This window comes from Gambusia affinis, linkage group LG12 (assembly GCF_019740435.1).
Source record: "Gambusia affinis linkage group LG12, SWU_Gaff_1.0, whole genome shotgun sequence".
Taxonomy (NCBI): Eukaryota; Metazoa; Chordata; class Actinopteri; order Cyprinodontiformes; family Poeciliidae; genus Gambusia; species Gambusia affinis.
The window spans coordinates 7,340,005-7,353,954 of NC_057879.1; the positions used below are offsets into that span (position 1 = coordinate 7,340,005).

Below are 13,950 nucleotides of genomic sequence, written 5' to 3' on the forward strand. Positions count from 1 at the left end.
GCGGTTTTGACAAGCTTTTGCTGCTCTCCCCCCCACCGCCTGTTGTGGCTCAATTTTCCACCGCTCCAGGTTTGCAGTATAATGATGAAGCAGAGCAATAACAAACAAAAACAACAACATGCTTCTAGCTTTAGAATTGGATTTTAAAAAGATAGAGCCTTCCAGTTTTACAAATGAGAAAACTTTAAAGAGTTTGAAAAGTGCGAGTGCAGCCGCTGCTGTAACTCTTCCACTCGGAAACACACGGATGCCCGTCAGAGAAATGGAGCAAATAGCCTTCTCCGTTTCATTAGTGCAGGCAAAGGATGGCCGACATCGGAGGAACCGCGGGTGCTTTAGCATGAGGCTTGACGTTCGCCTTGCCTCGGTGTTCACATTGATGTTTTCTGTCAGTCAGCCAACTGGAGTTAGCCTCGAAACGTTCTCTTCTAACTTTACCTTGGAATAGTAATATCCATTATCCTGACAGTCATACTTTCTCGGCTCTACGCTAACAGACGTCACGTTTCGAAAAGGAACGTCAGAAGTCAAATCAGAAACCTTTAATCTAACCACTGAATGAGATAGGTAATCTGTCAAAGATAACATTTAGGGTAAAATCTTAAGACATTTTTGGAATCAAGCATTGTCACAAGTAAATACCATCTGATTATTGTTATCGGGAAAATGAATGTTTTCTTGTCAACACCAAAGTTGTCCGAAGGGGAGCCTATTTCAGCTGAATTCAGTTTGAATTTGAAACAACTTACACTGAAAAAGTACTTAAGCAAAAGTGGCGCTAATCTCAAAGCCAGACAACATCAATGTTTCCACAAAACGTACATTAGTGGAGTTTTATTCCACTGCAGTTCAGTTCAGTTTAATTCACTTCAAACATACAATTTATCTAAAGGGAAATTAAACATCATAAATTATCATCCGAGTATCTTAAAACAGTTGCAGTGGAGGGTGATGCTGTAGGCGAGAAGAATGCTGGTAGCAGTCAGTCTTGCAACAAATTTGAAGAGGCCTCTGACCAAAGATTGCTGCTGGATGACAGTTTGATGACTCTCATGATATACTAAAAGTTCAACCTCATGTCTCTTGACATATCCTGGATAGCACCAGCAGTTAGCCAGCACTGCTAATCTACCCCATTTACTCCTGCTGCTCCATCTGGTCGTATCTCTGGAATCGGATTGGGCGTCGTAGTTTAAGTTTTATTTGAGGTTTGAGATGCTAATCAGCTGCTCCCAGTTGTGAAAACAGTACCACATTGCTTATGCATCATTGCCACTGTCTGAAAGTAAAACAGTTCGAGCAAAAAGTTCCAGTTGCACAGCGTCCAAAACCAGAGGGTACAATTGTCCAAACATGTAAAGTGTGAGACAAGCGTTCCTGCCCTGCAACATAATCAACATAATCGCTGCTGTAAGCTGTTCATGTAAACTAGATTTCAGCTTTAGAGCTTAGAATCATTGCAGCAATTACTACGTATAAAGTGAATGCAGTGAAAAAATAAGGCTAGTTCAAAAGTTCAGCTGTTAAATTCTGAAATCTACATCGATTTATGCAAAAGACTCCCAGAACTGAGTTAGGTATTCAAGGCTCCTTGTAGACATGTAGAAAGTTACTTAAAATGCTGAAGTACATTGAAGTGTCATTTCTGTCATTCTTTACTAATACAATATGTCATCAAAATGTTTGAATTAATTTCAAAAGTTAAGTGAATTATGACATAATGTTAAGCGAATTGATCAGAAGACAAAGATAAAATCTGCTTCCCATTTAGTTAGTCCAAACACACAGACGATGCCTGCAGTAGTTTGACTATTCACACCTCAAACTCTCAGAGAAAAAGTTCACCAGACCCTCAAAAACGCTCAAAATCAACCTGAGGAGCAAGAAATAAACCAGCTGAATTGACGGTGACTCACCTGTTTCCAGTTGTCAAAAATGATGACTTTGCTGTCCTCGTCGTCCACCGTCACCGTGCACTCATAGCCCTCACCTGCAAACAGACATCAGTGTCACATCCATCAGCACAGCTTCGCCACCACTTCAGAAATAACACAGCTCCTGGGATGTAAATGTGTTGTGACAAAAACATCCTTTCACCAGTAAAGTGGGGCAACATCTAGATTGTGTTGCAGAAAGCAGAGCAGTGTTGGCTAAAGAAGGAAGTGTCTGCAGATTTCCAGAAGCAGTCTTAGCAGGTTAATGCCATTTTTATCAAATGTTCCTTCACTTGGACCTGAAAGTGAATCCAAGTGTCAAGGAGGATTTTTTTTTTTTTTAAATAAGTGAGGCCAGATGACATTTTTGCACAGATATCTTTAAAACTGCTGAAACTATGCAAGTCTTATTAGTGGAAGCAGTAGAAATCCAAGTGGGTAATGAAGTGAGTTTATATAGAGCTTTTCAAACGTTGTAAATGTAAGAAATTGTATTCTTTATTACTGTATTGTGTATGGCATGTTCCCATTCTAACAGAAGTATCAAATCATTACCCAATGATTGTATATGATTAATTTCCGTTATGGCTTATTTTTTACTTGTATTTAACTAGCTAAACTGTATTATGGACCACAGTAAGGAACAGGGGGTTTTATTGATCTTCTAAGTATCTTTCAGCAAAAAAAATACTTAGGTTGAAAAGGACGGTCCAGCAGGTTCTGCACATTCTGCTCACATTCAGCCTCACTCACGTCCCTGTGGGCGATTAAAAAGTCTGACATTCTGCGCCCGTTTGTGTTGAGTCAGATCTACAGCTGAGCCTCAAAATTATTCACAGTCCCTCCAGGTTTAGATTTAAAGTTTCATGCCACCAAGAAGTTTTTTTGTTCTGATTGGAAATGACACAGCATCCTCCAAAAGATTAGAAGACAAAACATAATGGTTATCGGAATAAAAGTAATTTCTTTTCTTATTATTTAACAAAATATATATGTACATGTTAAATATACTCAACAAACAAATGTCTATATTGGCATTACAGCAGTGTTATTTTCCAGTCAGAAGAAACATGCTGGTAAAGTTATATTACTTTAGCTCGAAATCAACCAGGGTAATGAATAAAATCTGGTTCGACTGAATCTTTATAGACAAATTGCAAGGCTGTGAAAACTTTAAGTGACGCTTAAACATGCAAGTACAGTCCTATTGCTGAATATGTAAAATAAATATTATTTTACTTTTAGTACCTTCTCAGCCACTAAAATAAACATCAGGTATTTCTGTCAAGGGCAGCGAAGGTCCATCCATATGGCCAATTAGATTATTGGCCAGTAGATTGTGGAATCCATACTTAAAATATAAAAGCCTTGGCGATATTATCTCTGAGTCGTCCTTCGCCATTTTGATAAAGCAAACACTGGCACTCCTATGGCAAATGTGATCCAATTAATTGCTCAACTCTAGATAATTAAAAACTTTGGTAATGTTGAAATGTAGTGTGTTACAGCACACCACGTTAAATCCACTAGCTCTTTAAGCATATATGTGGAACTGAATTTGTTAATTTTACTCTAGTATTGCAGGTATCTATAAATGCCTTGGACAGAACATCTTCAACAGCGTACCTCTCCTAAAAAAATCCCAAGAAGTGGCAGCTATGAACACTGTCACTTACATATTTGAAAAGACGTTTTCTCAACTTTGCACTGATACAAAAGTTTTCAAAGATTTTGAAGCTAAGTATTGTTTGTCGACCTCAAACTTTAAGTTAATTTAGAATATGAGAACGCGTAATAAAAAAAACAAGAAACTACTCCTAGAAAGTGCCTTCTTCTTTTTTGATCCAAGAGCACAACAGGAGCTGACGTCATGAAGGCTTTCCAGTGTGGGCCAGGGGCATGTTGGCTGTCACCTCGGGGTGACAAGGACTCATCGACTAGCTGGCTGAAGAGTCGAGGGCCGCGGCTGATTAGCCCTGGTGTTACACTGAGCTGCGTGTCAGTAGATCTGCTGACTGACAGATGCCACACCGGAGCGCAAAGAAAAGTCCGACTGTGGCTGCTTTAACGTGACATATGCTTAAAAGGAAAGAAGCGAGGTGTTCTTTCACACAAAAACGACACATACTGTGGGTGAAAAAGAACTTCGTCAAGCTGCTGAGTCTTGATTTTCAACGCACTCTTGCTTGTGTGTCTTGTAAAATAAATATGTTTCAATTGTTGATGCAAAGAGTGGCCGTACTGAAAAGCAAAGTCCGCCTTTACAATTTGCAATTGGGCGATAGTCGCTCCCAGCTTCCCAGTGTGACATCCAGATTCACATGGGGTTCCACTTGATTATTTTAACTGGGACGTTCCCAGTTCCAAGTACACCTGGAGTGCAGCATTAGATGCAGCAAAAAGGGTTGAAGCGGTGGTCCTTTCAGCACCACCATGATCTCAAACAAAAAGCTAGAGCTACATGCATATTCATTTACGAATGGCCCAATCAAAAATGTAGCCTTGATAACTGCTGTTCAGCTTTATGACTTTTAAAAACAACACAAAACAAATTCAGTTTTAAATGTTCAAAGGTGGTAGAGATACACTAAGAGTCTTGCGGCTTTAATCAAAGCCTTGATTCGTTATTTGCAGAAAGTTTTGAAAAAAACTACACAATTTTTTTTTTCACTTTGGTGGTTGGTTGTTACATCAGAAATTGTAAAAAAAAAAAAAACTTTTGTAAGGTACTATTGGACTATACAAGTGTGTCCTCTCTGATATAGAGTGCTGTAGAATCAGGGTTTGTGACTGCAGAGACGCATTTCACCAGGCCTGCTCTCTGCTCCCATTAACACACACATCTGGCTCTGGAGTGGACACAGCTGCTCTTACCACAAGATTTTGCTTCCAAATCTTTTTAAACAGGACACTTTAGGCCCAATAAAAGCACAACAGGCAGCTTTAGACAGGCGGTCTGAAGAAGAATAACATAAGCAAGACTGCCAATTGTCCAAAACAAGCTGATGACAAGATCCAGACCACTGACATGTCTCTCTGCTGGATAAGAAAATATGAAGCTGCTCAAAACTGGAACACAAAAACGAAAATGGAGGACCACAAAAAAATAAAGGGTATTAAGACATTGATTCATATGATCTTGTCTTTTATATTCTTGTTTATTTGCTTGGACCTTTAGATTCTGTTGGATCTAGTTGATTATTTGGTATGCACATCATGCCAAATGTGAAAGCAGTCTCCTAATCTAAATCCCATTAAGGCAGGAAGTGGCTGATTAGCCAAGATGTTTCTCTTTAATGCTTCAGAGGTGTGCTGGTGAACTGACTTTGTGGCTCAGAGAAGAAATAAGTTGACCTTGCTAGAATATTTTTCAAAAGTGTATGTTCTAACAAAGGTTTAATCTCCAACATACTTCACACCTGGTGTGCCACAAAGACCCATTTCTTTTACCACCTGAGGAAATTATCTGTAAAAGAGATGTAAAAACACACCCTTCCACTCCCCGTGGTTTCTAAATGTAGGCTAAAAATATTTGTAATTGAATTGATGAACAAAGCAGCCAGTATTAATGTTTAGGTTATATTTTGGTGAGACCTATGAGCAAAAAAAAAAGAAGATATTTTTTCTTGCCTAAGTAAAAGAACTGGATGATCTCAAATAGCCATAAAATATATCCATGAACATCATTTGTCTAAAGAGCGGTTAAGAATAATCTCACCACTATTGTTAGGATAATTTTATTATCATTGTTACAGCTGTTGTAGTGTTACTTGGGTCATCTATATGTTAATTGAAATAGGGGTGTGGGACAGAGTTGAGCTTACTTTAACACTACAAGTGTGATCTTTGATGGTGGTCTTTTGAGAGTTTCCCTTAGTCGTAAGACTGCGTCTGCTATCTGTTAGATCCTGGGGGCTCCTAATCTTATTAGCACCAGCCCCTTTTGTTCTTGTTTTAATAAAAGACAAGTTCTACTGCAGAGCTTCAGAACACATGGTGAACTGTTCTGAGGAGCAGCTCTCTGTGTCTTCTCCTTCTGCAGAAGCTTGGTTGAAAACTCATAACGTTGTCTGTGGTTCTTTCTTTGTATTTAGGTAAACTAAACTACCTAACAACTATGCACTGTGGATAGAAATGGGAAGAAATCTCTTCAAAACTAATTGATAGAGACTTGAATCAAACAAACAGAGGAGTCCTGGGATCCTCCAATTTTCATTGCAACCATTAAATGGTGAATAGACTATAATTGTATTTTGTTTTATCAAGTCAGAGAACTATGAAGCACTGAGTCATTTACACACTGATGATGGCAAGTTTCAGTTTAGCCACACCTGCCCTGAGATAGACTGACAGACATGAGGCTGCCGTTCAATCCACACCACCTAAGGACACAACAGGTGAGACCAGTGGAGCAGGGGTTTCAAACCAGCAACCAGCCACTTACATCCCTACCCCTGCTTTCATTACACAATGTCTAAATGGCGACTGTTTATTTGGGAGTGATGTCAGCAAAAAGTCTTTTTCTGGAGCAACTGACTTTTCTTTTTAATAAAAAAAAAAGTACAATTTGTGATAATTAAGCCTAATTTCAACATCTACTCATCCTGCCTGAAATTATAAAACTGACATTTAGAATCTGGACCAAATTTATGCAGTTATGTGTATAAGCTAAAACATTATCAGCAGTCTGGTCTCTGTCTTGGACAGGTAGTCAACATGGCATTGCAAGCATCCAATAGAAAACCTTTAGGGTATGCTGAAGAGAAGAGTACATCATAATGCAGGACTCTGGATGAGCTAGAGATATTGTGCAAAGGTCAAAGGTACCCCTACTTGTTTGCAATACCCTTGTGAACCTTTATGGGAGAAAATTAGGTGATGTGCTACGGTGTAAAGGAGATTGTACAAAGTACTGACAGCGGCGGTGCTAATAATTGTGGTACCAATGTTCTTGTATAAACAGTATTCTCACATAATAAATGCACTGAAATTAAAGGTTGGATTATATTGCAAAAATATAATTGTATTAAGTATCTGACATGTTCTTTGCCCACAAATGCTAAAGGTGCTGCATTTTTAATAAAGATCTCCCACTCAATGTTCAATGCATTACCACAAGCTTGTGTCTCAGAGTCTATCGAGAGCGATCTGTCCGACTGTCCGGCCAGGGATAAGGCAAGCGACGACTTGCCCACGCCGTTCTGTCCCAGCAGCACTATCCTCAGCGCCCCTCCGTGGCTCTGGTACGTCGGCTGGGATGCCGCCAACTGGCTGAAGGAGTCGTCTCGAGGCACCGCAGTGTCACTGATAGGCAACGTGGTGGGCTCCTCCAGGCCCGGTATCCAATCGCAGTCGTCGGATACGGCCTCCTCTCGCCGCAGCTGGTGCTTGACGGGCAGGGGCGTGCTCCCTCGCCGGAGGGGTGGCGCCGTGGTGAGAAACATACTGTACTACAATTAAACAGAGACAGACAGAAAACGTAAGAGCAAGCACGAGGAAGGAGGGGAGCAAGTCGACGGCATATGGTTTCTTTGGATGGAGAACGAGCTTTAAAATGCTTCTGAAGCACATCTACCTGCTAAGCACTGTCTGTTCTAGTAAATGTTCTCGGCGGAAAATTTGCTGAAGGGATGCCTTCACACGGTGCCTGTGTGTGTGCAAAGAAGAGGGAGGTGATAACACTGAAGGTGAGGTTCCAGGGTGAAGAAGAAGATGCTGAGAGGCAAGAACAAAACAGAAAGGAGAGGTGGTAAGGCTGGCTCGCTGGGCAGTGAGGTGAGTTGGACAAGCAGAGGGGCTGAGGGATTGTAAGAGACAGCAGGCTGATAAAGACAGTGAATAAGGTGGAGACCTGAGAAAAGAGAAGCATCAGAAGGGACAGACAGAGACAGAGAGGTTTCTGCTCGGTGTAACAAAAGGAATAAGCGTGATCTGGAGGCGCCGGTGACTATACACTGTTCGTGGCGACTGCAGCATGAAATCAAGTGAAAATGTGATTTCTACACTGTGGAGCATAACTGAACAGTGGTGTGCTGGAGAGCCCACATGATGAATCTAAGGTTCTGCACACATGCATATGCAACTGCAGCACGTCCACCATAGATGACCCTCCTCGATATTAATACAGCTATTAATCCAGCTCCAGCAGCACCACCCGGCGTCTGTGGCTCAGAGTCTGTGCGTGGCAAATTCAACAGACACCACCAGCAATTAAACAAAAGGGCAATGACACAGAAAATGAAAAAAAATGAAGATAAGGTAAAAAAAGAATTAGCAGTTCAGTAAAATACAACACACCTGTTTCATTAGAAATTGATTCTGGCATGAAATAATAGAACAAGTTCGGGTTTACTAATGAGAAAGCTGTAATGAGATCACATGTCACCAGATCTGTTGACATTAGCTAGTCTGTCTGGAGAAGCACTTTGCCATGAACTTGTGACTTGGTCTTGTAAACTAAGTTCAACAATGACAATGAATGAAGTGTTTTGAAGTAATCTGCCCTGTTGTGTTGATATGTTCAGGAAAAAAAAAACACAAATTGAGTCAGATTAAAATTATTTGAAATTACCGTAAGAATACCATGACTATCTAACTATTAGCTGCTAAGAATTGAAAAGTTGGCATCTGGTTTAGAGTTTTGTGCAACAACTTGCAGAGAGCAAGGGTGAGGCTGTGAACAGCACATACACGAGCATAATTGACTGCGCTAAGACCCTCCTCCTGGCTGTGATTGGTTGTTTCCGAAGGCTGTACTTCTGTAGTTAGCAGGGGAAGCACAGGGAAATGGCAGAGGAACCCAATTTTTTCAGACTCTCATATGATATTGTCACAACATGGTGACAGCTTTACCAAATATACCAAAACAGTTTTTACCCAAGCTTTAAAGATATTACCACTTTTTCAGACTGTATGGATGGATCATATTTCTTTAAAAAAAAAAGGACATCACGTCTTGCTTTTGCAAACTTTATGTTGTGAACCATCTTGTCTCATAGGAGCTAAAAGTATCGTTACACTGCAACTAATGAGGCCTGGATTCCACCTGGCTTAATGTCTGTGTTGAACCATGTTCCACAGATAAGTAAACCACACCGGTACAAAAGTAGACGGCAGCGACCGATTCCAAACCTGAACTCATCCAACTGTTTCAGGTTAAAACCACAGCTCTGTCGGAGGCAGCCTTTAAAATTCCTGAAGGTAAAGGCCTTTTATTAGGTGGTTGATACAGTAGACAGAAGGAGGAAACATTGGGTTTAACCTCAGGGAAGCTGAGCTGGGCTGCATTAGAATGACTGACTGCTCTGGTGTAAATGAAGTGAGAACTTTGTCTACCTTTCGCATCCCCTGAGTACACAATAGGACCTCAGCGCTTCCTTACTGGCCTTAAAATGTATAAAATACGACAAAGGTTGAAATAATTGAAAACATATACAACAGTTGTAAAATTGCTTGTGTGTAAATAGCACAGCATACCAAGAAGCATTAAGTGTGAAATAGTACATACATAATTTAAGTGCACTGCATAATGTTGTAGTGTACTGTGAAATCAAGCAGTAGTTGTCTGTTATAATAAATAATGCAATGCCATGCAAAGCCTGAAAATATTTTTCAGTGTCATATAGTATTTATTCCACGGACCATGTTGTGTAATGGGGGAACAACCACGTCATTCTCCCCCCAGCAAATAAAAGGAACACAACACTAAGAGATATAAAACACTGGCTCTTTGTTCTGGAAAGGTCTTTTTGAACCTCAGTAAATGTTTTTGCTGATCTTCTCCATCAGTTAAGGCCATCTTAAGAGATTGAAGCAAGATTTAGTTCCCAGTCCTTGGGATGATGCTGTCAACACGAGCAGTAAGGAGCAACAATACACCTGCATGTGTTTGCATTCGGCTGGCAGGAAGCACTGTTGTGGACGGGTCACAGGTCACAGCCGCCTGCAATGCCGTGAAAACTTTCTTCATTTGGCATTTAAGATGAGCAAAAACCTTCTTTGTCTGTAAATATGTTCCACATCTGGTTCAAATTCTGTAAAATAAATAAATAAATAAATCTCCTATTAAACACATGTCGCTGTCCAATTATTAATCAGTTCATAGACAAAAAAAAATATTTATGTCAAAAGTATTTTTTTTATCTTTAGCAAACTATTTATTGCCTAAAATGCATCTTCTACCATATTTCTAATATTGCATAAAAGAAATTAAGTGGCTGACTGTAAAACCTGTACCTGTACCAACTTTTTTTTTTATCCGATTAATTGATTTGCAATCAAGATAACGGCTAAATTAATTGATTACCAAATGAATCATTAGTTGCAAGCTTACTTCTATCATGTCAAACATTTTCCGCTAGCTAGTTAAAAACAGTATAAAGGAACACATTGCCCTCACAAGTATGTCTGGTGGTGCAGGGAGCAATCAGGTTTATATGTAAAACGTATACATGCACAGAAGTGTGGATCCTACAGCTGCTGACAGTAAGTAAGAAGTAGAGTGCATCGCGGACAGGTCGCCTGTCCATCACTCGGCTAACACAGAGAGGCAGCCCTGCTCTCTCACACCTACAGCTTAAATTAGACTCATCAATCACCCTAACCTGGATCCTGTTAGACTTTGAGAAGAGTCTGTGACTGCTCCACGTGCTACCTTTAATACACAGTATATTACAAGGATAAACCGCTGTGTAATTTAATATATTATGTCAAGTATAGTTAGCGGATATGCATATATTGTTTGTAACTATGTGTTAGAGTTGTTAGAGTGGACTATAGCTGTGAAATATGGTGATTGTGGAGCGCTGTTGTCCCTAGTGGAAGTCTACAGGGTAAAAAATTGGATTATTCTGCATACTATCCAAATAAATCCACTGCAATTGTCATCAGAACTTACCAAATTAGTAAACAGCGTCCATAACTTGCTGTTTACTAAATGCTGGCGTAAATATAGCTGCCCTGTGAAAAGGTCCGAGGTTTAGTGAGGAAACCGCATCATGAAACCCAAAACAGCAGACATGTCATAAAGAAAGATGGTTGGGTTATGAAACAATATCCGAAATATTGAATCCTCAGCTCAGATGGGGATGTTCCTTTTTTTTCAGAGAAACAAGAAAGCTGGTCCAAGTTGACAGGAAGTTGTTTGATGCCTAACACAGAGCAATCCTGGATGAACAGGTGAAGGAAAGACTTCAAACTGTGGTGTGGTTTTGCCTTTCAACTGAAGCTACGATGCAGTAGTTTAAAACAAATCAGATTCATGTGTTAGAATTATTCAGGCAACTGGTTGGATGAAACCAAACCAGTGGCAACAATTGAAAATTGATGTTTTTAGGGACTTCTTATTATCTAGCTGAATGAGTTGGACCTATTTTGGAATGAAGAATAGAAAATAAATTCCTATCTCTTCAAACCGATCACACTTGCGTCGCTGCAGCTGAAAGGTGTTTGGATCTGTTGAGTGGTATCAAAGTAAAATGGATATAACACAAATACGACACGCACTGTTTTTTTAGATTTGTATTTGTGGAAACTTTGTAAGCCATGTGATTTTCCTTCACAATTATGCCCCACTTTGTGTAGTATAAATGCAGCCTAGCAAAGCAAACTGAGAAGGGATAGGTTTTTGTTTTTCAGCCAAAAAAAAGAAGCAAAAACTGAAATAATATGCAACAGTACAGCAGGATTTAGTGTGTGATATCGTTATATTATAGCTTACTTACAATTATTTTGTTAGGAGGGTACAACAAGTAGTTGTTATGTCAACTAAAGCCACACATTCTACTGATTCGCTGTATAATATTGCATAATATTGCATATACTTAAGTATACTGTAGTGATTTTATGTCTATAAATTTGCCAGCTGAGGTGTGGCAGCTACAGCAAACCCACACACACGTTTGCGCACTCTAATCACTCTCATGGAATCAGCGGGGGTTCCTCAATTAGGCTAATTGAACGAGCTAATCAATTAGGCATGCCTTGAGTGTCTGCAGCAGAGACAGGAAGCCGTGACCGGGCGGGCCGAGGCAGTGTGTCAGGAGTTAATCTGCTCCTCATAGGCTTGCAGAGAGAAACTGGGGCAAACAACGGCAGACAATGCAAAATTAATACCACGGGCAATGTTTGTGTTCTCTCCTCCCGTACTCTGTTTCAGAGAAGTAGCTTCTGTTCATTATGCGGCAATTCTTGAATGCTCACAGAAACAGAGCATAAATTATGAGGACTGATGGTAACCCAATAATTGGAAAGGAAAATGTGATTGTTTAAATGCTATAGTTAGTTCAAAGTCCATTTGTTACGGTTTACAAATGCCTGACACTTTAGCACGGGTTGTTTAAGTGAGCACGTGAGATATAGCAGGATGTGCTTTAGGAAAAATAATGTGAGAAGCTGTGTGTTGTCCACCTGTGCGTCTATTCTCGGCCCCAGCGCAGAGCGCACGTTGTGTGCGTGTGTGTGTGTAAAGAGGTGTGGTGAGAGTGCGGGTGGAAAATGTGCGTCGCCTCTTACCTGGTCAGCCATGGTGGTCAATAAGCCTTCTCTTTATGGAGCAGGGAGAGCGGCGTGCCTTTAGGTCATCTGCGCCGGCTGAGGACCCGGCGTCACATTCACAGCGGCTCACCGGATCAGAGAAGCAGCGCGCGCGTTCATCTAACCGTGCTCTTGTTGTTCCTGCCCCGGCGCGTGGGAAACTGGGATAGGTGGTAGTAGGTCTGTGGAGGAGGAAAGGGAGGAGGGTACACCTGCGTCTACGTTCCGATTAAGTAGCGCCGTAAATGTGTTCGGGGAATGACAGCAGCTCCGCAACACATCCCCACTAGTGTTCTCCTTGTCCCACTGGACGGCCGTGTCACAGCGCCGCCCTCCCCACCTCCTGCTAATACCTGCTTCTATCTCTCCTCTCCTCTCTCTTTCTCCTTGTGTGTGTAAATGCGCGTCCCTCAGTGAGAGAAGAGTGATCTTCCGACGGGTTGGGTTGGGTAAGCAGGGGTTGTTCAGTAATGGAGTAAAGGAGTGCCCCCCACTTCCGCCTATCATAATTAATATCTATCAGCTTTATGCTGTCTGAGGCTTCCTCATTCACCTGATGTGTTGCCTTTCACCAAGGATTTAAATGGGAGACAACTATGGAGAGCGGCCGCCAGAGGGCAGCAGAGAGAAACCTCGAGGAGGAAAGAAAACTGATTAGTTCTCATGAACTTCTTAAGCACAGAAACTCGTCTTTTTCCATTCTTTGAAAACAATGAATGTCATTTGTGGGATTGGATTATTTATTTCTGTAAATTTGCAATGAAATGCAATAACTTTATTAACTGCTAGCAAGCGTTGGCTCAAGAGCATATTTTACCACTGTCATAATGCGATGTTTCTAGGACTCTAAGGCAAGCAACAACTACGGACACCCAAACAGTTTTAACGGATTTATTCAACAGTAGAAAGTGCAGGAGAGAGTGGCGGGGCGTCGATCTGCGACAGCAGGGAGGGGAACCGGATCAACGGAGGAACTGCAAAGGGGGCGAGCAGTTAAGAGGGAAGAAATGAAGGGAATGTTGGGGTAACCTGATGGTGACTTACAGTCTGTGGGTTGAGGTCAGCTGAGGAGGATACAGGGGGGTTCCAACTGTGGGTGTGGTGGTTTCCAGATGGGGGAGTTCCAGCAGGTAATTCAGGGCGGACAGGCAGCAGCTGAGTGGTGGGTGAGACGCACCCAGGCGCAAGGCCCAACGGAGCAGCTACAATCAGATTCCTCAGGTGAGTCTGGTTCTGAGCGAGTTCAGCGTGGATTCACACAATAGAAGCAGAACCATCTGGCATCTGATTCAGGGAAGCCGCTCCTCTTTAAGGACCTTGCAGATTGGTGGTGATGAATAGCAGCTGGATCCCATCAACCTGCCACCCTGTGAAGGAGAAGAAAACCACTCCCCTGCAGAACCCAACAGTACCCCCCCCTCAACGGATGCCACCTGGCGGCCGACCCGAGGAAGACGCAGCGGAGCGCTCAAAAGAGGAAATG

The 13,950-nt window shown here is 41.4% G+C and overlaps 1 protein-coding gene across 1 annotated transcript in view; it reads right to left on the reverse strand.

The window, feature by feature from the left end:
• Positions 1-12,928, reverse strand: part of rem2 (RAS (RAD and GEM)-like GTP binding 2) — a 46,151-nt gene extending 33,223 nt beyond the window's left edge. The window contains exons 1-3 of the mRNA XM_044133273.1: positions 12,447-12,928; positions 7,048-7,384; positions 1,917-1,990 (exon numbers count right to left, since the gene is read on the reverse strand). Of these exons, the coding sequence (XP_043989208.1) occupies positions 1,917-1,990; positions 7,048-7,384; positions 12,447-12,458 (423 nt within the window). The 5' untranslated portion in view covers positions 12,459-12,928. The remainder of the gene's footprint in view (positions 1-1,916; positions 1,991-7,047; positions 7,385-12,446) is intronic.
• Positions 12,929-13,950: the final 1,022 nt, after the last annotated feature.